The sequence below is a fragment of the Ruditapes philippinarum genome, unplaced genomic scaffold (assembly GCF_026571515.1).
Source record: "Ruditapes philippinarum isolate M1 unplaced genomic scaffold, ASM2657151v2 ctg2666_1_1_1_1, whole genome shotgun sequence".
In the NCBI taxonomy this organism is placed as follows: domain Eukaryota; kingdom Metazoa; phylum Mollusca; class Bivalvia; order Venerida; family Veneridae; genus Ruditapes; species Ruditapes philippinarum.
The window spans coordinates 74,806-100,658 of NW_026851569.1; the positions used below are offsets into that span (position 1 = coordinate 74,806).

The window sequence follows — 25,853 nt, forward strand, 5'->3', positions numbered from 1 at the left end:
ATTGTATAAAGTTATTTTGAATTCCAACTAGTAGGTATCAAGTTATGCTCCGGACAAGGAAAAGTAACAAAGGGCAATAAATATGTAATTAGTCAAGATGGAGTTTTATGGTTCTTATGCACTGCACTTCCTCTCAATGTGCTTGACCATTGTATGAAGTTATATTGAATTACAACAATTAGTCTTCAAGTTATGGTCCCGACAAAAGAAAGCAATGGAAACGTTACAAAGGGCAATAACTCTGTAATTACTTCGAATAGAGTTATGGTTCTTGTGCACTGCACTTCCCCTTATTGTGCTTGACCATTGTATAAAGTTGTTTTGAATTCCTACCAAAAGTTTTCAAGTTATGCTCCGGACAAGGAAAAATAACCAAGGGCAACAACTCTGTAATTAGTGAAGCTGTAGTTATGGTTCTTGTGCACTGCACTTCCTCCCAATGTGCTTGACCATTGTATGACGTTATACTGAATTCCAACCATAAGTCTTCAAGTTATGCTCCGGACAAGGAAAATGCAACGGACGCCTGGATCGACTGACCAACCACCGAGTGACCCTTATATACCCCCACACACTTCGTTTCAGGGGTATAATAAATTATTTTATTAATCAAGTCAAAGTAAAAGTTAATGTTTTGTATTTTGTGCTCTCACTTAAACCCTCATTCCAACTTACGTTTCCCATACATCATCACCCTTCTCTCCCCTCTCCAGGACATATCTAGTGACTGGGCTACCTCCTTCTCTATTGGGTGGTGTCCAAGATAAAGTTATACTGTCCTCTGTTGTTGTCTTACATTTAGGTACACCAGGTGCTCCAGGCTTGTCTAAAATAAAAAACTCAAATATACACACATGGTAAATTTGATGCCCATAAACATTGTTTTAAAACACTCAAATTTATTAACTTAGTGACACCCGGCGCAAAAAGGGCATGATAAATTCAGTTAATCTTTGGTTGACAAAGTGATGTTATATGCCAAATACAAATGTATTAAGCTCTGGGCATTGTAATTTAACACAACAAGTCTCAGATGTGTTTATCATATACATGTTTAAGTCTATATCAATCATGTGACCCCTGGGGACCAATATTGAACCAAAAGACATAAATTATATCAGTTTGGTAAAGGTCAATTAGACATTGCTACATGCTAAATATCTCATCTCTAGACATTGTAGTTTCATAGTTACAATGAAGCTTAAATGTGTTTTCCTATGTAAGTATATAACAGGGCTGAAGGACAGCTAAATAGAAATTCAGTTTTAATTCAGTAAAAATGAACAAAAAGCGATAACTCCAAAATAAGGGTAAGGAGGGTAATGGTTATTCTGCACTGCACTTCTACTCAGTGAGATATATCTAACTACAAAGTTTCAAGTTGATAACTTTTATAGTTCTCAAGTTATGTCCATGACACATTCAAAGTGTAAAAATGAACGAAGGACAATAACTCCAAAATAAGGGTAGGGAGAATTATGGTTCTTTTTCACTGCACTTCTACTGGGTGGGATTATATACCTACAAAGATTTAAGTTGATACCTTTTATAGTTCTGAAGTTATGTCCCGGACAAAGTTCAAAGTGTAAAAAATAAACAAAGGGTAATAACTCCAAAATAAGGCAAGGGAAAAATATGGTTCTTTTGCACTGCACTTTAACTCAATAAGATCTATCAACTTACAAAGTTTTTTGTTTATACCCCTTGTCATTTTAGGGTAATGTCCCGGAGGACAAAGTTCAAAGTGTAAAAATAAACAAAGGGCAATAATTCCAAAATTATGGATGGCAGAGTTATTGCTCTTTTGCACTGAAATTCTTGTCAATGATATCTATCTACCTACAAAGTTTCTCGTAAATATCTTTGTTTTATAGTTATGTCCCGGAAAATTTCAAAGTGTCAAAAAAACTAAGGGCAATCACTCTAAAAATTAGGCAAGGCAGAGTAACGAACCTTTTGCATTGCACTTTTACTCAATGACATCTAACTACTTTCAAAGTTTCATGTTTATACCCCTTGTCGTTTTAGGGTTATGTCCCGGACAAAGTTCTAAGTGTAAAAAAATACAAAGGGCAATAACTCCAAAAAAGGCAAGGCAGAGTTACGGTTCTTTTGCAATGCACTTTTACTTTTACTATTTCTTAATGAGCATTTTGTGAAAAATGGCTGTTTTCATTGAAAAGTCTCCCGTTACAAGTTCAAATTGCTATAAAAATATAAAAACTGCTTCAATACTAATCAAACTTTGTAAAATTGTTGACTGGACCCTTGCCTTTGTAACAACATGCTCAGGCTTAAATTTGCTGTTACAATGGCAACAAGGGGACATCTCAAAATTGCCAAAAATCACTATTTTGCGTTGATTTTTTCCATCAAAATTGATTTCAAAGTGCTGCAACTTCTCAATAGATTGAGATAGAGTCAAATGCTTTTCGGCGTTGGTTACACGTTACCTTATGATCGATCTGGGGTCATTTTTAGCCTCTCTCAAGTCAAAAATTTTCTTGGCGATGAGGGGGACTACCGCCCCCTTCAAACCTCCCAAAAAGGAAGGGGCACATCTCTCTCTGGCAACCCCCTGATGTATCTTTTAATTGGGGTCCGCGCCGAAAAAGGAATCACTTTTTTATCAACATTTCTCAAACGAAAACATGGGTTGGGGGCCCAAACAGGACATTTATTCACTATTTGAGGCCTAAATGAGGGGAAGGGGGGGGGGGTTCGAAAGTGCGTTGTTTCGCGTATATATGAGGTAAAGGGTTAATACGCCTTGACGTTTTAAAGTTATGTCACAGACAAAGTTCAAAAACTAAACAAATAATGTGCAATAACTTTAAAACATTAGGCAAGGAAGAGTTATGTTTTTTTTAGCACTGCACGTTTACTCAATAAGATCTATCTACCTACAAAGTTTCGTGTTAATACCCCTTGTCGTTTGAAAGTTACGTCCCGGATAATGTTCAAAATGTAAAAAAATTGCAATAACTCCAAAATAAGGAAGCGTTATGGTTCTTTTGCTCTTCACTTTTACCCAATAAGATTTCTACCTACAAAGTTTCGTGTTAATACCCCTTGTCTTTTTAGAATTATGTCCCGGACAAAGTTTAAAAATAAACAAAGGGCAATAATTCGAAACTAAGGAAAGGCAGAGTTATGGTTATTTTGCAATGTATTCCTACTCTATAAGATCTATCTACCTACAAAGTTTCCTGTATATAACCCCTTGACGTTTTAAAGTTATGTCTGGCACAAAGTTCAAAGTGTAAAGTAAACGAAGGGCAATAAATAAAACTTAGGAAAGGCAAAGTTTCGGTTATTTTGCAATGCACTAATATACTCAATAAGATCTATTTACCTACAAAGTTTCTTGTATATACCCCTTGATGTTTTAAAGTTATGTCTTGGACAAAGTCCAAAGTGTTAAAGAAAAAAAGGGCAAGAAGTCCAATATTAGGAAAGGCAGAGTGATGGTTCTTTTGCCCTGCACTTCTACTCAATAAATCTATCTACCTACAAAGTTTCTAGTTAATACCCCTTGTCGTTTGAAAACTATGTCCCGGACAAAGTGTAAAAAAGCAAAGGGCAATAATACCAAAGTTAGGCAATAAAAAGTTGCGCTTCTTTAGCACAGTGCTACTATTTAGTGAGAACTATCTACCTAAAAATTTTGAAGTTTATATCTCTTGTAGTTTTAGTGTTATGTCCCGGACATGAAATCTGCAACGGACTGACAGACCAGCTGCTGACTCCAGTATACCCCCTTTAAATTCGTTTGTCAGGGGTTTGATTATAAAATTTAGCATCAGCCAGAAATCGGTTTGGCCTAACTCCACATGCTCTTTACTGGTTACGTTGATCTATTCTAAATTCAAGAATTACTTATAACCTACCACGAAGAAAAACATAAATGCCAGCTGTGTCTGAATCAATCTCATTTCCCACTTTAATTTGTTTTTTTTCTGTGTCACTACGTTCCGCTTTTGGAATTTCCAATTTAGCCAAATCATCATTATTGAAAACTGTTGTCTGTAATCACAATATCCAAAATTATTATCATTGTTATATTTACTGTTTCGTTTAAAGCAATATTACAATTTTTCAATATAAATTGGTGTGAAAATTTTATCTTTTGCTATACAAAATTCAAGTCTGCCTTACTTCTCTCTTTATGTACTAAAGTTACACTATATTGGCTTTGTAACATTTTCAATTGTGCTGTGTTGGAAGTTCTTTTGGCATTTTGTTTTCTCTATTTTTTGGATTTGTTTAATTGCAAATTCTTTGGATCTAAAACCAAATATGACATTTTGAGAATTTGTCAAACTACATTGTATGTATAACGTAGTTGAGAATGAAAAGAAAATTTCTAAATTCTCAAAACACAAGAACCGTTTGAAACGGGTAGGTTTTGCACACAGAAAAGTATGAAAAAATCAACAAAGGGCAAAAACTCCAAAATAAGGTAAAACAGAATTAAGGTTCTTTACACTGAACTTTCTATTCAATGAGATCTATCTACCTATAAAGTTTTGGGTCATATGGGGGTTGCGTTCATTGAACGCCGCCTTTCCTTGTTGATCTTGTTTTTCATATTTTGTGTTGATATCTCTTATAGTTTCAGATTAATGTCTTTGGTAACATTCAAAGTGTAAAAATGAAAAAGGGCAACAACTCAAAAATTAGGCAAGGCTGTGTTTAGGGTATTTAGCACTGCTCTTCTATGCAATGAGATATCTACCTACAAAGTTCCATGTTGATATCTCTTATAGTTTTAGAATAATGTCCCTAACAGAGTTCATGTATAACAAGAGGGCCATGATGGCCCTGAGATCGCTCACCTGTATATAGGCCGCCGGAGCGGGGCCAGTTTAAACCCCAGGGCTTTTATTTGAACAAACTTGGAAGACACCCATTAGAAGATGTTTAATGATGTTAAGTTTTTACTACACACACATTATGAAAAACAATGACCTTCTCAAACGCCCTCCCCCCCCCCGGAAGGGCCAATTTTAACCCAAGGGCTTTTATTTTAACAAACTTGGTAGACACCCATAAGAAGATGTTTCATGCTAAACATCTAAGCTCTAGCTCATTGGGTTTTTAAAAGAAGATTTTTTAAGTTTTTACTATACACATATAGTAAAAAGCAATGACACCCCTGGGGCGGGCCAGTTTTGACCCCAGGGCTTTTATTTGAACAAACTTTGTAGACACTTACTAGAAAACGTTTCATGCTTTATATCTAAACTGTAGCTATTTGGGTTTTTTCAAAGAGGATTTTTAAGTTTTTGCTATACACATATAAGAAAAAATCAATGACCCCTGGGGGGCCAATTTTGACCCAAGGGCTTTTATTTGAACAAACTTTGTAGACACTCACTAGAAGATCTTTCATGCTTAAGATCTAAAATCTAGCTCTTTGAGTTCTTTAAAAGAAGATTTTTAAGTTTTTACTCTATGCATATAGTAAAATAAATGACCCCTGGGGCGGGGCCAATTTTGACCCCAGGGCTTTTATTTGAACAAACTTGGTAGACACTCACTAGAAGATGTTTCATGCTAAATGTCTTAGCTCTAGCTCTATTGGTTCTTTAAAACAAGATTTTTTAAGTTTTCACGATATGCATATAGGGAATATCAATGACCCCCTGGGAAGGCCAATTTTGACCCCAGGGCTTTTATTTGAACAAACTTGGTAGACACTTACTAGAAGATGTTTCATGCTAAATGTCTTCGCTCTAGCTTTTTGGGTTCTTTAAATAAAGATATTTTAAGTTTTTACTATATGCATATTGGGAAAATCAATGACCCCCTGGGGCTGGGCCAATTTTGACCCTAGGGCTTTAATTTGAACAAACTTGGTAGACACTCACTAGAAGATGTTTCATGCCAAATATCTAAGCTCTAGCTCTTTGGGTTCTTTAAAAGGAGATATCTTAAGTTTTTTTCTTTCGGTTGCCATGGAATTAAATTCCTTGACAATTTTTAAAGGTGACCACCAAAGGAACATTCCTGTGAATTTTGGATGAAATTGGCTTAATGGTTTATGAGGAGATGTCATTTAAAGTAAAAGTTTACGGACGGACGGACGCCGGACGAAAAGCGATCACAAAAGCTCACCCTGTCACTTTGTGAGAGGTGAGCTAAAAATGAACAAAGGGCAATAACTCCAAAATATGGCTAGACAGAGTTATGGTTCTTTAGCATTGCACTTCTACACAATAAATCTATCTACCGACAAAGTCTCATGTTGATATCTCTTATAGTTTTTTAGTAATGTCCCGGACAAAGTTCAAGTATAAAAATGAACAAATGGCAAAAACACCAAAATAATGCAAGGCAGAGTTATGGTTCTTTAACAATGCACTTCAACACAATGAAATCTATCTACCTCAAAAGTTTCATGTTGATATCCCTTATAGATTTAGAGAAATGTCCAGGACATAGTTCAAAGTGTAAAAATGAACAAAGGGAAATATTTCCAAAATTAGGCAAGACAGAATTATGGTTCTCTAAGGCAAGACAGAATTATGGTTCTCTAATAATCTACTGCACATCTACTCAATGAGATCTATATACCTACAAAGTTTCACGTTGATACCTCTTGTTGTTTCAAAGTTATGTCCCGGACAAGAATAGCGGACGGACGTCCGTCCGGACGGACAAAGCGGCGACTATATGCTCACCCATCAGGGAGCATAAAAATCTATAACCTTAACATATAACACTTGAGTATGACCAAATTGATTTGATAAGTTCTATACTGTTTAAACAGACCCTGCTACACAGAACACAGAACAAGAGAGAGTACAAATTGATTACTTAATGCAAAACAAAGACACCTCCTCCATTTCAAATGAATTGAAATGAATTTTACATACTCTTCCAATAGGGTTATGTTCATTCACACCAGTCACTGTAGTTTGCCCTACGTTTATCCTCAATGGTACCTGTACCATCAAATTGAATTCATTGCTGGCAGGCAATCTTGTAGGATCAGTCTTCGGGGCCTCTGTATAGTAGAATACATTGTGGTATGATTGCCAACAATAGTAAAGAATAAATTTTATATACTTTGAATTACATATTGAAATAACCAATTTGATGTTAAAAGTCCTATCTAAATAACCTAGAGAGCCATTCTGACCCTGAAATCACTCACCTTGCTACAATTTGCAACAAGGATAGGATAGTTTTACTTAATGTTGTATGCTCTATTAAGTACTATATAAGGATGCTTAACATGTTCCACTCAAGCACTTTGCCTCAAGTTGAATGTGTTTTACTTTTGTTGAGCACCACATGGTATTTAATATTTAATGTGCGGAATAGATATGCTTTTGATATTTAATTTTCGGAAATAAATTAAGTTATGTTTGTGGACAACAAACAACAGACATTTTGATGTACGATTAAACACGTTGTGCTTAGAAGGGTTATAACTTGAAATTACAAACTGAAAACATAAGCATCATATAGTTATAACATTTCACTTATTTGAACCAATAAAGCTTTTTATAACATGCTTTTAAGTGGTTTATAGAAATATATCAGTGTTATAAAACTGGTAATTTCACTGTTTGAAACAGTGAAATTACCACTTTGATAATTTCACTGTTTTGAATTTAAGCCCCTTACGTTGTTTCAGTGAAATACCAGCGTGCACAGTACTGGGTACCAACTAAATGACGTGACGTCGTAAATGACGTCACGTTGTATTATTATTTGGCGCGCTTTTCATTCAGTATTAGGTCTTTTTAAAACGTTTTTTTTTGCATATAATAAAAAGAAAATTTGTTTAATTTAGTGTAAAATCGAAATATATTTCACCTTGTGAACACCAAAAGTTCATATATACCTTTTGGTGCTAACTCGGTGAAATTTATTCCGATCTTACACTGAACTAAACAAAAATTCCTCTATCTCATGCTGATATTATGAAAGGACCTTGTTCTGATTAGAATTTTTGACTCCATTGTTAAATTAGGGACATAAAGTGATTTCTGCATTTAGCATCAGCCAGTTATCAGTTCGGCCTAACAACATGCATATGCTCTATACTGGTTACGTTGATCTATTCTAAACTCAAGAATTACTTATAACCTACCATAAACAAATACATAAATTTCAGCTGTGGCAAAATCAATCTGATTTTCAACTTTAATCTGGTATTTTCCTGTGTCACTACGTTTGGCTCTTGGAATTTCCAATTGTGCCACACCATCATTATTGGATATTTTTGCCTGTAATTACAATATCTAAAATTATTATCAATGTTATATTTACTGTTTAATTTAAAGGCATTGTTATGAGCGTTGTCCAATATATTCATGCACTAGTGGAATATGTTACATGTATATTGCATTAGAACAATAAAAACTACAAAATGTTTTGCATCAATCATTCTTCTATTGACAGTAAAACAAATTATGACATAAAAGGTAAATGCCACTTTACAAACAACATAAAATAAATACAATCACAGCTGCAACGGCGCAAGGTCAACACATGACGTCCGCGTCACTGTCATAATTTTTCATTGTCATACACCTTTTCACAACTTTTTTAAGTATTCCCAATTACATTACAAAGACCCAAAAAAAGGGCGGTGGTAGGATGCTACCGCTTGAATCCATGATCTTCCCAAAAAATTGAAGCTTTGTATATGGAGACCATTTCCCTGGTGCATAAAATCAACACTAAAACCCGGACCCCTCGGCTGCATTTAACAAATCAGGCGTAGCACCTGGAATTACACAAATACTTAAGCCTTAGATTAAAATTTAAAAAACATTTTGTTAAAATATTTTTTAAATTTCTTATTATTTTCAATTGTGCGAAGTGTATACATGTAATAAAAATTAAATATATGATTTCCCTATTTAAAAGAATCACACTGTCTTATCATTAAGTAATACAATAAGTCTTTATCATATTATATAATATTTCTCAGATAATATACTATATACCTTTAAATTATATTCTGCATTCACCATTGTATGTGGAGGTATGTCTTGTCAGCAAACATGTACATCTGCTTCCCAGCTGATATGAAAACGTGAACCTTTACCCACGGAGGCGTGCCCAGTTTTTACCACATCGCTGACAGGCACTTAGTTTCGGGATTGTAAAGGTACTTTTGTGTTGATAGAGCTGAGGAAAACCCAGCCGTCCAAACATATGTACAAACTTGGTGGACTCTTGAACTCTTTGCTCCTGCTCATAAAATTTCAACACATGTGGTATACACCGCGAATGGACCTAAATAATATATTATTAAATAAATATAATCATAGGAAAGAGTATCAGTTGTTTAGCAAACTAAATTATGAACACTTCTTTATATAAAGTTAAGCCGCAATTTTATAGATTTATTGATTTTAAAAAAATGATAACAAAAACAAGATTGCATTTGTAAACAAGAGCCACTGACTTTTAACCTTGAAGGTCAAGGTAATTTATGGATGAAGGTCAAGGTTAGTGTGGTGGTCTACTGCAAGGTCTTGTCCCAAGGGTTTTTGTGGCCAAGTATGAAGACAATACACCAAGAACTAAAAAAGTAATGATCCAGGTACAAGTTTGCGAACGGCACCGGCAACAGCAACGCCGCCGCGACTATAACAATACCTCTAATTTTTTTTTCAAAAAAAAAAAGTCGAGCTTAAAAAGCCATGCAACAGCATAAATACAACACTAAATAGTAATTTAGGGACACAATTTTTTTGTTTCTATATAGATTGCCATAATGCATAGATCACTTACCTATTTGTTATTATCAGATTAGTTACCTTCAGACAATAAGATTTTTAAGTTTTCACTTTATGACATAGTGACTGAAAATCAATTATCCCCAGGGGCGTGGCCAATTTTGACCCCAGGGCTTTAATTTGAATAATCTTGTTAGAGGTTCACTACACAGTGTTAAATGCAAAATGTCTAACCTCTAGAGAAGATGATTTTGTAAAAAGTTTTTACTATAATATACATGTAAGGAAAACCTATGACCCCCGGGGCGGGACTTGTTTTGACACTACAGGCAAAATTTGAACAACTTTGGTAGATAAACTATAGATGATATCATATACCACATATCAAAGCTCTAAGCCTTGTACCTTCAGACCCCCCCGGATGGGCCAATTTTGACCCCAGGGCTTTAATTTGTACAATTTTGCTAGAGATTCACTACACAATGTTTCATGCAAAATATCTAAACTCCAGCCTTTGTGAATGTAGAGGAGATGATTTTTTAAGTTTTTTACTATATTCATATAAGGAAAACCTATGATACCCGGGGTGGGGCTGATTTTGACACCAGAGGCAAAATTGGAACGGACCAATTTTGAACCCAGGGCTATAATTTAAACAATCTTGTAGAGGTCTACAAGACAATGCCTTATGCAAAATATCTAAGCTCTAGGCCTTTTGGGTCTTTACAAGAAGATTTTTTAAATCTATTCTTATAATTCCTTTTGGTTGCCATGGCAACCAGATTTCTGCATTGAATGAAATTCTTTGGACAATTTTGGAAGTCTTTCACCCAAGGATCTATCCTGCCAAGTTTGGTTGAAATTGGACTAGTGGTTTTTCACAAGGAGATTTTTTAAGTTCACTATATAATCTATAGAACACGCACACGCACACGCACACACACACACACACACACACACAGGTGTATCGCTATATGCCACCGCATCGCAGATGCTGCAGTGGCATTATAACGAGCCACTACTACCAATTTATGAACTCTTAATCTTACGAGTTCAATTAATAAAATGATTTTGCATTTTTTATTCTTAAGATACATTACTTATGTATAAAAACTGTTAACCTAGAAAACTTACCTTTGACATATTCGTTTTTCGTGCAATATGTTGTGAACAAATGATTTGCTGACTCTGGTTATGTCTGATAACTTTCTTACGGTGTAACGGCTGTCCCTGGCAAAAGCAACCTTAATTGACGTCACAAGAGCCCACTTTATGGACGAACGGATGTCTACCTGTTCGATTGTCATCGTTTACCGACTCTCGCCCCTCTACAAAGTGTTTCTGCCATTTGAAAACCAGCCTTCGTGACACTGAATTGGCCCCTTTTGCCCTTATAAGTTCTTTGTAGGTATCTGTTGGTGTTTTACCAATACTTGCACAAAAGTTAATGATTGTCCATAATTCCAGATGTTTAGCAACTGACATTTTCACGTAATGACAGTATTATGGACCACACAGAAATGTTTGTTTACGACAGTTACAATAAGGCAAATGAAATCATATTTGCTAGTGACGTCGGCTATACCTACAAACACTTTTCCCTGAATTTTAACATTTATATGTAGCGTTCAAAGGATACTGTGATGCATCAGAGGAAATAACTAACCTAATTTTTTGTCTGGGGCCGGTATTACATTAGTAAGGTAACTGTATGACAATTCGTTTTCACTACACGCCGGTTACACATTTGTTTCTTTTGTTTTCTTATTTGAGACAGATTTCCCCTTCAAATGATATATAATTAATTGTTTTTTTATCAGTAACTCTCACGACTTTAACTGCAGTGCACAAATTTTTTGGACAACCCTCAATATTAAATAGTGTTCGTAATGTAAGATACAAGTCTGCCTATTTTTATTTTCTCTTTTTGTGTACTAAACTTACGCAAGAAGAGCATGATGGCCCTGAGACGCTCACCAGAAACAACTGCTTTTCAGTGTTGGAAATTATCCATTGTCAATATTTTCTTATATTAAAATTGAGCATACAATATGTTTAAACAATAATTTGAAGAAATGCCATGACCTTGGGCATTTAAGCTTTAGCTTAAACAGGGCCGATCAAATCAGTATGAGCAAACTTGATAAAAGAGTACCTGAGAATGCTAAGAAGTTTGGTGATCATTTATCAATTATTTCAGTAGGAAATAATTCAATGTGACCTAACAGTAGACCTTTCAATCTTAAACGGACTTCGTAATACGGAATAAATTGGGGATTTTCTCAAAACATAAATGATAAAAAGATCAATAAAACTGTAATGCATCGGATTTACATGTATATGCTAGTTATAGTATTTCTATCAACCATCAACTCTTTAAAGATGGATACAATGTAACCATAATTTATATGAAGACCCAATAAAAACAAACAAACAAACAAACGTGGCTTATCCATTGGTCATAATAATTCGTGTGATGTTCCATCTATTGCACCAACTGCGTCCCAGTCACCACGTTTACTAAACAATTGATCTATGGTTGGCCAAGTAATATAATTCACATATGATGTGTAGAATGCATGTATAAATGTGCGAATTTCAACATGTACATACGCAGTGCACACATTGACTATGGTGACAAGTGTTACAATTAACGGTTGGGTAACAACATATCCATATTACAAACAATAAAATTATATTACTGAAGACAGTTTGTGGCGACTGTAATTTCTAAGTTTATGATATGTAATAAATCTATAGATTTTTCTGATGCTTTACAAGTTAGATTATAGATATTGTACATGCGAATTTCTAGTACAGAGTCTAGTGTGGACATTATACGGCAAATAAACATGACAATGCACGGATGATATATTCTGAATCATATTACGGGGATTGAACTAAAGCAGGAAAGTGATACTAGTGTTCATTCTGAAAATCTAAATACAATGCAAATAGTATAGTGTTGCAAAGAAAAGTAGCACAATTGCTGTCTAACATAACACAAATTTTAACGACACACGTATAATAGCAATGGACAGGTTTTCACACTCAATGGTATTATTATTGTAAGAAAATCGGCAACATTTGAGGACCTAGGGTTTAAAGTTGCACGCCTCCAGATGAGCCAAAATATTTCAAGAAAATCAATATTGAGAAAAATGCACTAAACTTTTAAGAAAGGTAAAAAAATTCAAGATCCAAGTCTGAAGGCGTGCTGCTTTAATGTTAGCCGGTATTGCATATGTACTATTATTGTATAATTCTAACGCTTGAGAATTTCGTGTAATTTCACACTGAAGCGTCACTACAGTTTATATATACTTTAGTAACAGAGATATTTATACAAACATACATACGACGATGATGTTGGGGGAGGTATTAAAGTTCCACAGCCCGCAAACGGTCTACGTCAGAAAGATATTGGTTTACAACAATAACGATGAGAGAGAGAGAGAGGGCAATTCAAGACCAAGTTCAGCACCCAGTGTCGGCTGTTTCGAATGTTGTGGCAGGTCAACGTAATCGGCCGGTTCATCGCAGGGGGAATAGGCGCTCCCTCGTAAATCAAATATGAGACAAGCAGGCTTTCTACAGTATACCCCCTCCCTCCCGAACTTTGCGCCAGTAGTGATAGCAGTGATGACATTTACCTATAGCCCTCCTTTTACGACACTCAAGACTTGGTCTTTGGTTGAAAAATTAGCACTACAATAAAGTCTATGAATTCAGAAACTTGTTTGTTTTGTCTTTATATAAATTATTGTAAAATTGTCTCCATCTTTTATATGTTGATATGTTAAAATCGCTGCATCAAAGCTTTAGCGTACTGCTCATTCTATCTTATTTCCGCGCATTTATGTTTTGAGAAAACCCCTAAATTATTACGTTTACGAAGTCCGTTTAAGATAGAAAGGTCTAATAATATTTGCTTTGAATCCCTTCAATTGCAAATTCTGAGGATCAATAAACAAAATTGACATTTAGAGCATTTGTCAAACTACATTGTAAGTATAACGTAGTTCAGAATAAAAGAAATTTAATGAATTCTCAAATTTTATTTGTAACTTAATCATACAACACCTGAGAATGACCAAATTGATTCTATAAGCTTTGAACAGATCTGTATACACAGAAACCAGAACTATAGAGAGTACAAGTTGATTACTTGAAGCAAAACAACTCTTCCATTTCAAATGAATTTAAATGATTTTTACTTACTCCTACAATAGGGTTACCATCTTTCAACCACGTCACAGTTGGTGTAGGTGATCCTGATATACCAATGACCAGTTTCATAGGTTCATCAACCATCACACGGACTTCAATTGTTGGTAGGGGCAATGTTTTGTATGATTCAATCTTCGGGCCGAATGGCTTAGAATACAATGTAATTTAATTGTAAATAATAATAAAGAATTAAACTTTTATATACTTTGAAATAACAATTGAAATAACTATTTAATGTAAAAAAAGTCCAATCTTAATAACTTAGGTAGCCATTGTGACCCTTGAAATCACTCACTTGCTACAATTTCGCAACAATGATAGGATACTTTAACTAAATGTTGTATGCTTCTATTAAGTCTAAATATAAGGATGCGTTAACATGTTCCTGTATTAGAACATACTCAAGCACTATACCTCAAGCTGAATGTGTTTTTTTTACATCGCTGTTGAGCACCAAAAGGTATGTAAACGTGTGGAATTTGCCTATGCTCTTGATGTAAATTTTCAGAAATGAAGATAAAGTTATGGGTTTCTCAAAAACAAACAACAGACATTTTGATGAAAGATAAAAGCCCACCATTGAGAATTTTGTGCTAAGAAAGGTTATAACTTGAAAAATACTAACTGAAAACATAATATAGAGGAGCATTAAATTTATTATTTTACCTAAATACCAAAAAAGCTTTATTCATGCTGATATTATGAAAGGACCTTGTTCTGATTAGAAATTTTGACTCCATTTTTAAATTAGGGACATAAAGTGATTGTTGCATGAAAATAATAACATTTAGCATCAGCCAGTAATCTGTTTGGCCTTACTACATGCACATGCTCTCCACTAATGACGTTCATCTATTCTAAATTCATGAATAACTCCATTGTTAAATTAGGGACATAAAGTGATTGTTGCTTGCAATGAAAACAATAACATTAGCCATCAGCCAGTAATCAGTTTGGCCTAACTACAGCACCTACTCTATAATGGTGCCGTTTATCTATTCTCAATTCATGAATTACTTTTAAACCTACCACAAACAATTAACAGAAATGTCAGCTGTGACTGAAATCAATCTCATTATCCACATTAATTTGGTATTTTCCTGCGTCACTACGTTTGGCACTTTGAATTTCCAATTTGGCCACACCATCATTATTGGATTCTGTCGCTGAAATCACAATATCCAAAATCATTATCAATGTTATATACTGTTTAGTTAAAAAGGCAATATTACAATTTTTTAATATAAATTGGGGTTTTAAAACTTTACTTTATGGCTATAATAAGATTCAATCCTGTCTTACTTTTCTCTATCTTTTTTTGTGTATTAAAAACTTGTACTTTATAGCGACTTGGGGGATCTTTCAATTTGGGCAAGTTCTTAGGATCTTAAAAAAAATTGACATTTTCCCAAGCATTTGTAAAAACTTTTTTGTCCCGAAATAACATATTTTGAAAAAATTAAAATAAAATTTTTCCCTAAAACCCTTTTAATTTTTTGTAACCTAACATAAAAACCCTCTTAAAGAATGAAAAAATTGGGATTAAATAAGCTCAAATACTTTTTAAAACCCAAGACCCTAAAGCACATATGCCCAGAGACTATAAAAAGGAGTAAAAGTTGATTCCCTTGATGAAAAACAGAGACACCCCCTTCCCCATTTAAAAATGAATTTACATAAATTTTTAAAACTTACTCCCTAAATGGGGTTTTCCCAAATTTTTTTCAAAAATTGTCAAAAAAAGTTGGGTGTAGGTGATCCTTTGGTTTATACCCAAGGGGGACCAGTTTCAAAAAGGTCACCCCATCACACGGACTTAATTGTTGGAGGGAAATGTTTTTTTTATGACAATTTTTCCCGGGCCTCTGAAGGGAAAAAAGAACCCAATTTGAAATTTTTTAAAATTGTAAAAAATTTAATAAAAAATTTTAAATTTTATATATTTTAAATTAACAATTAAAATAACATTTTTAATGAAAAAAGTCCAATTTTTAAATAATTTAAAGGTGGCCATTTGTGACCCTTTTAAAATAAAACCCCCCCCTTTGCTACAAGGGGGAACAATAAATAGATAAAAAAACCCAAAATTTTTTTTTAAAAGGGTCTTTAAGAAACTAAAAAATTTAAGGATGCTTAACATTTTCCCGGGGTATTAGAACATACTAAAAGGCACTATCCTCAATTTGGGAATTTTTTTTTTTTTACATCTGTTGAGCACCAAAAGGATGTAAACGTGTGGAATTGCCTATGCTCTTGATAGTAAATTTTAAGAATGAAGATAAAGTTTATGTTTACCTCAAAAACAAACAACAGAACAATTTTGAATGGAAAGATAAAAAGCCCACCATTGAGAATTTTGATGCTAAGAAAATGGTTATAACTTGGAAAATACTAAACTGAAAACATAATATAAGAAGCATTAACATTATTATTTACCTAATACAAACAGCTTTTTTCATGCTGCTTTATGAAAAGGACCTTGTTTCTGATTAGAAAATTTTGACTACCATTTTAATTAGGGACATTAAAGGAATTGTTGCATGAAAATGAATACCAATTTAGCATCCAGCCAGTAATCTTGTTTGGCCTTTACTAAATGCACATGCTCTCCACTAATGACGTTCATAAGCTATTCTAAATTCATGAAATAACTCCATTGTTAAATTAGGGACTTAAAGTGATTGTTGCTTGCATGAAAACAATAACATTTAGCGTCAGCAAGTAATCAGTTTGGCCTAACTACATGCACCTGCTCTATAATGGTGCCGTTGATCTATTCTCAATTCATGAATTACTTTTAACCTACCACAAACAATTACAGAAATGTCAGCTGTGACTGAATCAATCTCATTATCCACTTTAATTTGGTATTTTCCTGCGTCACTACGTTTGGCACTTTGAATTTCCAATTTGGCCACACCATCATTATTGGATTCTGTCGCCTGAAATCACAATATCCAAAATCATTATCAATGTTATATACTGTTTAGTTAAAAGGCAATATTACAATTTTTTAATATAAATTGGGGTTAAAACTTTACTTTATGCTATATAAGATTCAAGCCTGTGTTACTTTTCTCTATCTTTTTTGTGTATTAAACTTGTACTTTATTGGACTTTGGATCTGTTCAATTGCAAGTTCTTAGGATCTTAAAACAAAATTGACATTTTCAGCATTTGTCAAACTATGTTGTAAGTATAACATAGTTGAGAATAAAATGAAATTTTCTGAATTCTCAAATTTTGTTTGTAACCTAAACATACAACTCTTGAGAATGACCAAATTGATTCAATAAGCTCTATACTGTTTAAACAGACCCTGATACACATATGCCAGAACTATAGAGAGTAAAAGTTGATTACTTGATGTAAAACAGAGACACTCTTCCATTTCAAATGAATTTAAATGATTTTTACTTACTCCTACAATAGGGTTACCATCTTTCAACCACGTCACAGTTGGTGTAGGTGATCCTGATATACCAATGACCAGTTTCAATAGGTCATCAACCATCACACGGACTTCATTGTTGGTAGGCAATGTTGTATGATCAATCTTCGGGGCCTCTGAATGGTAGAATACAATGTAATTTAATTGTAAATAATAATAAAGAATAAATTTTATATACTTTGAATAACAATTGAAATAACTACTTTAATGTAAAAAGTCCAATCTTAATAACTTAGGTAGCCATTGTGACCCTGAAATCACTCACCTTGCTACAATTTGCAACAATGATAGGATACTTTAACTAAATGTTGTATGCTCTATTAAGTACTATATAAGGATGCTTAACATGTTCCTGTATTAGAACATACTCAAGCACTATACCTCAAGCTGAATGTGTTTTTTACATCTGTTGAGCACCAAAAGGTATGTAACGTGTGGAATTGCTATGCTCTTGATGTAAATTTTCAGAAATGAAGATAAAGTTATGTTTCTCAAAAACAAACAACAGACATTTTGATGAAAGATAAAAGCCCACCATTGAGAATTTTGTGCTAAGAAAGGTTATAACTTGAAAATACTAACTGAAAACATAATATAGAGAAGCATTAAATTATTATTTTACCTAAATACCAAAAAAGCTTTTTTCATGCTGATATTATGAAAGGACCTTGTTCTGATTAGAAATTTTGACTCCATTTTTAAATTAGGGACATAAAGTGATTGTTGCATGAAAATAATAACATTTAGCATCAGCCAGTAATCTGTTTGGCCTTACTACATGCACATGCTCTCCACTAATGACGTTCATCTATTCTAAATTCATGAATAACTCCATTGTTAAATTAGGGACATAAAGTGATTGTTGCTTGCATGAAAACAATAACATTTAGCGTCAGCAAGTAATCAGTTTGGCCTAACTACATGCACCTGCTCTATAATGGTGCCGTTGATCTATTCTCAATTCATGAATTACTTATAACCTACCACAAACAATTACAGAAATGTCAGCTGTGACTGAATCAATCTCATTATCCCCTTTAATTTGGTATTTTCCTGCGTCACTACGTTTAGCACTTTGAATTTCCAATTTGGCCACACCATCATTATTGGATTCTGTCGCCTGAAATCACAATATCCAAAATCATTATCAATGTTATATACTGTTTAGTTAAAAGGCAATATTACAATTTTTTAATATAAATTGGGGTTAAAACTTTACTTTATGCTATATAAGATTCAAGCCTGTCTTGCTTTTCTCTTTCTTTTTTGTGTATTAAACTTGTACTTTATTGGACTTTGGATCTGTTCAATTGCAAGTTCTTAGGATCTTAAAACAAAATTGACATTTTCAGCATTTGTCAAACTATGTTGTAAGTATAACATAGTTGAGAATAAAATGAAATTTTCTGAATTCTCAAATTTTGTTTGTAACCTAAACATACAACTCTTGAGAATGACCAAATTGATTCAATAAGCTCTATACTGTTTAAACAGACCCTGATACACATATGCCAGAACTATAGAGAGTAAAAGTTGATTACTTGATGTAAAACAGAGACACTTCTTCCATTTCAAATGAATTTACATGATTTTTACTTACTCCTACAATAGGGTTATCGTCTTTCAACCATGTCACAGTTGGTGTAGGTGATCCTGATATACCAATGTCCAGTATCAATCGTTCACCAACCTTCACACGGACTTCATTGTTGGTAGGCAAAGTTGTATGATCAATCTTCGGGGCCTCTGAATGGTAGAATACAATGTAATTTGATTGTAAATAATAATAAAGAATAAATTTTATATACTTTGAATAACAATTGAAATAACTACTTTAATGTAAAAAGTCCAATCTTAATAACTTAGGTAGCCATTGTGACCCTGAAATCACTCACCTTGCTACAATTTGCAACAATGATAGGATACTTTAACTAAATGTTGTATGCTCTATTAAGTACTATATAAGGATGCTTAACATGTTCCTGTATTAGAACATACTCAAGCACTATACCTCAAGTTAAATGTTTTTTTTTTACATCTGTTGAGCACCAAAAGGTATGTAACGTGTGGAATTGCTATGCTCTTGATGTAAATTTTCAGAAATGAAGATAAAGTTATGTTTCTCAAAAACAAACAACAGACATTTTGATGAAAGATAAAAGCCAACCATTGAGAATTTTGTGCTAAGAAAGGTTATAACTTGAAAATACTAACTGAAAACATAATATAGAGAAGCATTAAATTATTATTTTACCTAAATACCAAAAAAGTTTTTTTCATGCTGATATTATGAAGGACCTTGTTCTGATTAGAAATTTTGACTCCATTTTTCAATTAGGGACATTAAGTGATTGTTGCATGAAAATAATAACATTTAGCATCAGACAGTAATCTGTTTGGCCTTACTACATGCACATGCTCTCCACTAATGACGTTCATCTATTCTAAATTCATGAATAACTCCATTGTTAAATTAGGGACATAAAGTGATTGTTGCTTGCATGAAAACAATAACATTTAGCATCAGCAAGTAATCAGTTTGGCCTAACTACATGCACCTGTTCTATAATGGTGCCGTTGATCTATTCTCAATTCATGAATTACTTATAACCTACCACAAACAATTACAGAAATGTCAGCTGTGACTGAATCAATCTCATTATCCACTTTAATTTGGTATTTTCCTGCGTCACTACGTTTGGCACTTTGAATTTCCAATTTGGCCACACCATCATTATTGGATTCTGTCGCCTGAAAATCAACAATATCCAAAATCATTATCAATGTTATATACTGTTTAGTTAAAAGGCAATATTACAATTTTTTAATATAAATTGGGGTTAAAACTTTACTTTATGCTATATAAGATTCAAGCCTGTCTTACTTTTCTCTATCTTTTTTGTGTATTAAACTTGTACTTTATTGGACTTTGGATCTGTTTCAATTGCAAGTTCTTAGGATCTTAAAACAAAATTGACATTTTCAGCATTTGTCAAACTATGTTGTAATATAACATAGTTGAGAATAAAATGAAATTTTCTGAATTCTCAAATTTTGTTTGTAACCTAAACATACAACTCTTTGAGAATGACCAAATTGATTCAATAAGATCTATACTGTTTAAACAGACCCTGATACACACACAGATGCCAGAACTATAGAGAGTAAAGTTGATTACTTTATGTAAAACAGAGGCACCTCTTCCATTTCAAATGAATTTACATGATTTTTACTTACTCCTACAATAGGGTTATCGTCTTTCAACCATGTCACAGTTGGTGTAGGTGATCCTGATATACCAATGTCCAGTATCAAATCGTTCACCAACCTTCACAAGGAACTTCATTGTTGGTAGGCAAAGTTGTATGATCAATCTTCGGGGCCTCTGAATGGTAGAATACAATGTAATTTGAAAAGGGGCCAATTGGAATGACATGAGCATATTCAAGTGTGACTGTCACAAGGCTGGTACAGACCAAATTTGAAGTAAATCTTCCCAGTAGTTTCAGAGAAGAAGACGATTGTTGACGCATTATGACGGACGAAGGACCTGGAGCATCCCCCTTTGATACTAATAGCTCACCCTGAGCCTTCAGCTCTGGCGAGCTAAAAATGACACAAATACCCCTCCCTTACCTTTAATAGGTAGTCAAAATAAATGAGCATTATGTAAGTCACAGAGAAACCAATTATGTAATGGTATGTGTAAATGGATAAAGGAAACTCAAGAATAATGGCTTTTATGCAGCAACAACTGGGAAATTGTAAACAAGAGGGCCATGATGGCCCTGAGGTCGCTCACCCGTATATAGCCCCCCCCACACACCCATAAGAAGATGTTTCATGCTAAACATCTAAGCTCTAGCTCACTTAGCTTTTTAAAAGAAGACTTTTTTAAGTTTGTACTATACACATATAGTTAAAAACAATGACACCCCTGGGGCGGGGCCAGTTTTGACCCCAGGGCTTTTATTTGAACAAACTTTGTAGACACTTACTAGAAGATGTTTCATGCTTAATATCTAAACTCTAGCTATTTGGGTTTTTTCAAAGAAGATTTTAAGTTTTTGCTATACACATATAGGGAAAATCAATGACCCCCGGGGCGGGCCAATTTTGACCCCAGGGCTTTTATTTGAACAAACTTACTAGACACTCACTAGAAGATGTTTCATGCTTAATATCTAAACTCTAGCTATTTGGGTTTTTTCAAAGAAGATTTTTTAAGTTTTTGCACATATACACATATAAGGAAAATCAATGACCCCAGGGGCGGGGCCAATTTTGACCCCAGGGCTTTTATTTGAACAAACTTGGCAGACACATAGATGCTAAATATCTTAGCTCTAGCTCTTTGAAATCTTTAAAAGAAGATTTTTTAAGTTTTTACAATATGCATATAGGGAAAATCAATGACCCACTGGGGCGGAGCCAATTTTGACCCCAGGGCTTTTATTTGAACAAACTTGGTAGACACCCATAAGAAGATGTTTCATGCTAATCATCTATGCTCTAGCTCATTGGGCTTTTTAAAAGAAGATTTTTTAAAGTTTTTACTATACACATATAGTTAAAATCAATGACATCCCTGGGGCGGGGCCAGTTTTGACCCCAGGGCTTTTATTTGAACACACTTTGTAGACACTCACTAGAAGATGTTTCATGCTTAATATCTAAACTCTAGCTGTTTGGGTTATTTCAAAGAAGATCTTTTAAGTTTTTGCTATACACATATAAAGAAAATCAATGACCCCCAGGGCGGGGCCAATTTTGACCCAGGGCTTTTATTTGAACAAACACCTATTAGAACATGTTTGATGCTAAATATCTTAGCTCTAGCTCTTTGAGTTCTTTAAAAGAAGATTTTTTAAGTTTTTACTATATGCATATAGGGAAAATCAATGACCCACTGGGGCGGAGCCAATTTTGACGCCAGGGCTTTTATTTGAACAAACTTGGTACACACTCATTAGAACATGTTTCATGATAAATATCTTAGCTCTAACTCTTTGGGTTCTTTTAAAGAAGATTTTTGAAGTTTTTACTATATGCATATAGGGAAAATCAATGACCCCCTGGGGCGGGGCCAATTTTGACCCCATGGCTTTTATTTGAACACACTTTGTAGACACTCACTAGAAGATGTTTCATGCTTAATATCTAAACTCTATCTAAAATCAATGACCCCCTGGGGCGGGGCCAATTTTGACCCCATGGCTTTTATTTGAACAAACTTGGTAGACACTCACTAGAAGATGTTTCATGCCAAATATCTAAGCTCTAGCTCTTAGGGTTTTTTTAAAAGAAGATATTTAAAGTTTTTTCTTTCGGTTGTCATGGCAACCAGAGTTCTGCATGGAATTAAATTCTTTGAACAATTTTTAAATGTGACCACCAAAGGAACATTCCTGTGAAGTTTGGATGAAATTGGCCAAGTCGTTTATGAGGAGATGTCATTTAAAGTAAAAGTTTACGGACGCCGGACGAAAAGCGATCACAAAAGCTCACCCTGTCACTTTGTGACAGGTGAGCTAAAAAGTCATGATGGTCCATATATCGCTCAGCTGTTTATTAAGACTCTAAATTAATATTGTTAGCAATGAATGAAAAGCAGATATATTTTCATAAACTTCATGAACTTAAACTGACATCATAACTTTCATATTTGCACCTGAAATAGTGCAAGTGTTTTTCCATATCAGTGCTTTTTAGCTCGACTATACGAAGTATATGGAGAGCTGTCCTACTCGCCCCGGCGTCGGCGTCCGCGTCCAGATTTTAGATTAAAGTTTTGGTGCAGTAAAATATTTTTCACTATAACTTTGTCATTTCTTAAGGTATCAACTTCAAACTTCAAATATATGTTTCTTATCAGCAACCACATTTTATGTGACAAGGTTCATAACTCTAGCACCAATATTTTCAGATTTATCTCCCCTTGAACTTAGAATTTTCCTTAAAAAATACTATTTTTTACTGATACTTCTTTATTTCTTAAGGGATCAACCTCATACTTCAAATATATGTACCTTATCATCATCACCATCTTATGTGACAAGGTTCATAACTCTAGCACCAATATTTTCAGATTTATCTCCCCTTGAACTTAGAATTTTCCTCAAAAAATAATATTTCTTACTGTTTCTTCTTTATTTCTTAAGGGATCAACCTCATACTTCAAATGTATTTACGTTATCATCATCCCCATCTTATGTGACAAGGTTCATAACTCTAGCACCAATATTTTCAAATTTATCTCCCCTTGAACTTAGAATTTTCCATAAAAAATATTATTTTTTACTGTAACTTATTTATTTCTAAAGGGATCAACTTCATACTTCAAATATATTTACGTTATCATCATCCACATCTTATGTGACAAGGTTCATAACTGTAGCACCAATATTGCAAGAATTATCTCCCCATAAACTTAGATTTATTAACTAGAAAAATGTTATTTTTTATTTTAACTTTTTTACTTTTAAAGGTATCTACCTCAAACTTCAAATACTTATTCCTTATCATCAATTACATTTTATGTGACATTATGTTCATAACTCTTGAAGCAATATTTACAGATTTTTCTCTCTTTGAACTTAGGATTTTCTTTAAGAAATATAATAACTTCTTTACTTTTTAAGGTATCTACTTCAAACTTCAAATATATATTTCTTATCATTACACAAATGTTGTGTGGCAAGATCCATAACTCTAGCATGACTATTTCTAGAATGATTCCCCTTGATCTTGGAATTTATGTTAACAAATGTTATTTTTTTACTATAACTTAATACATAATTATACATAATTGATTTTTCTTTCATAGTTTTGTCCTCCTTACTGTGTCCAGTATTTTATTAGTCGAGCTTCGCTGTCTCCTGTGACAGCTCTTGTTGTATGTACTGTCACCTAGCTTTTGACACCAGATGACCTATATTACAGCTAAAGCTAGATATCATTTAAACAACCTGTCTTACAAAGTTTAAGGATATTTGGTGACAATTTTACACCTATATTGTTTACTAGGTTTTCCCATATTTAGGCTGTGTGACAAATGTTAAACACCACATGAACCATATTAAAACTTGAACTAGAAATCAGACAATCTTTTTTGAAAATTCTAGGATATTTTGGCTGGCTAAAAATGTAGCCTCTAAAGCGAAAACAAGGTTTTTTCCCATATTTGGTCTTTGAGATTTTATTTGACCCCAGATGACCAATGTTACTTTTGCTTGATATTTTGAGCTGAGTTACCTAGTTTTTTTACCCAGAGGACCCATATTAGAACATAAGCTGGAAATTGTCTAAACAAACTTTCTCACCAATTTCCAGGATATTTGGACTAAAACAGTAGTCCATACTGTTAATAAGGTTTATCCATATAAGGGCTGTGTGACCAGGTGACCCATATATGAATTTGAGCTAGAAAGCACTAGGACCCAGTATCTATGGACTGACACAGCCCCTAGAGTGTAAACAAGTTTTTTCCCCATTTTTGGGCTATGTGACCTAGTTTTTAGCCCAAAAAACCCCATATTCAAACTTGAGCTACATATCATCAAAAAAACCTTTTCGTAATTTTTCCGGGATATTTGGACTGATAAAGTAGCCCCTAAAGAGTTAAAAAGAATTTTCAACATTTGGGCTGTGTGACCTTGTTTTTGACCCAAGGTCACACATATTCGGACTTGAGCTAGAAATCATTAAAACCAACCTTTCTGATCAATTTCCTGGATAATTTGACCGAAACAGTAGCATCTATGTCTAAAGAAGGTTTTTCCATGTTTTAACTGTGAGAACTAGTTTTTCACCCCAGGTGACCTAGGTGAACATGAGCTAGAAATCACAAAAGCACTCTTACTGACCAATCTCCAGGATATTTAGACTGAAACAGTAGCCAAGGTTTTTCCATATTTGGGCTATGTGACTTAGTTTTTTCCCAAGGTAACCCTATTCAAATTTGAAATAGAAATCACCAAAATAACCTTTCTGAGCTTTTTCTTAAGGTCTTAAAGACAAAATATGAAGACAACCAATTTATAAATGACAAAGTTATTCATGTTAAAGCAAAATTCAACAACAAATTTAAAATAAATCTGACCTTGAAGGCCAAATTCATTTATCAGTAAAGGTCAAGTTTATCATACTCATATTAACGGTCTTGCCAAAGGGTTGTTCTGTCTAAGCCTGAAGGCAATACATGTATATTAGTAAATCAAAAAATATGAACAACATAAATATTTTCAGACGGCAACCATATTGCCAAAGGCAACAACAATTGCAATGTCAACGACAATCGAAAGAGTTGTTCTTCCAAGTAAGGAGGCAGTCTGATCAAAAATTAAAAATATTTTGACCAACATAAAAGGTTTCGGACAGCAACGGAAACCATATTTGCAAAGGAAACAACAACGGTAACGTCAACAACAATGAGACTGTAGCAAAAGCTTGAACTTTTCAAAATG

The 25,853-nt window shown here is 33.9% G+C and overlaps 1 protein-coding gene across 2 annotated transcripts in view; it reads right to left on the bottom strand.

Annotated features, from left to right (window-relative positions):
• Positions 1-20,767, bottom strand: part of LOC132747735 (uncharacterized) — a 62,479-nt gene extending 41,712 nt beyond the window's left edge. The window contains exons 1-9 of one of the 2 annotated variants that reach the window (XM_060737263.1): positions 20,626-20,767; positions 20,004-20,139; positions 18,989-19,134; positions 18,373-18,508; positions 17,359-17,504; positions 8,108-8,243; positions 6,882-7,012; positions 3,891-4,026; positions 676-826 (exon numbers count right to left, since the gene is read on the bottom strand). In XM_060737263.1, the coding sequence (XP_060593246.1) occupies positions 676-826; positions 3,891-4,026; positions 6,882-7,012; positions 8,108-8,243; positions 17,359-17,451 (647 nt within the window). In that variant the 5' untranslated portion in view covers positions 17,452-17,504; positions 18,373-18,508; positions 18,989-19,134; positions 20,004-20,139; positions 20,626-20,767. Of the gene's footprint in view, positions 1-675; positions 827-3,890; positions 4,027-6,881; positions 7,013-8,107; positions 8,244-13,928; positions 14,029-17,358; positions 17,505-18,372; positions 18,509-18,988; positions 19,135-20,003; positions 20,140-20,625 lie in introns of those variants that run through there. The other variant, XM_060737341.1, reaches the window with a different exon arrangement.
• Positions 20,768-25,853: the final 5,086 nt, after the last annotated feature.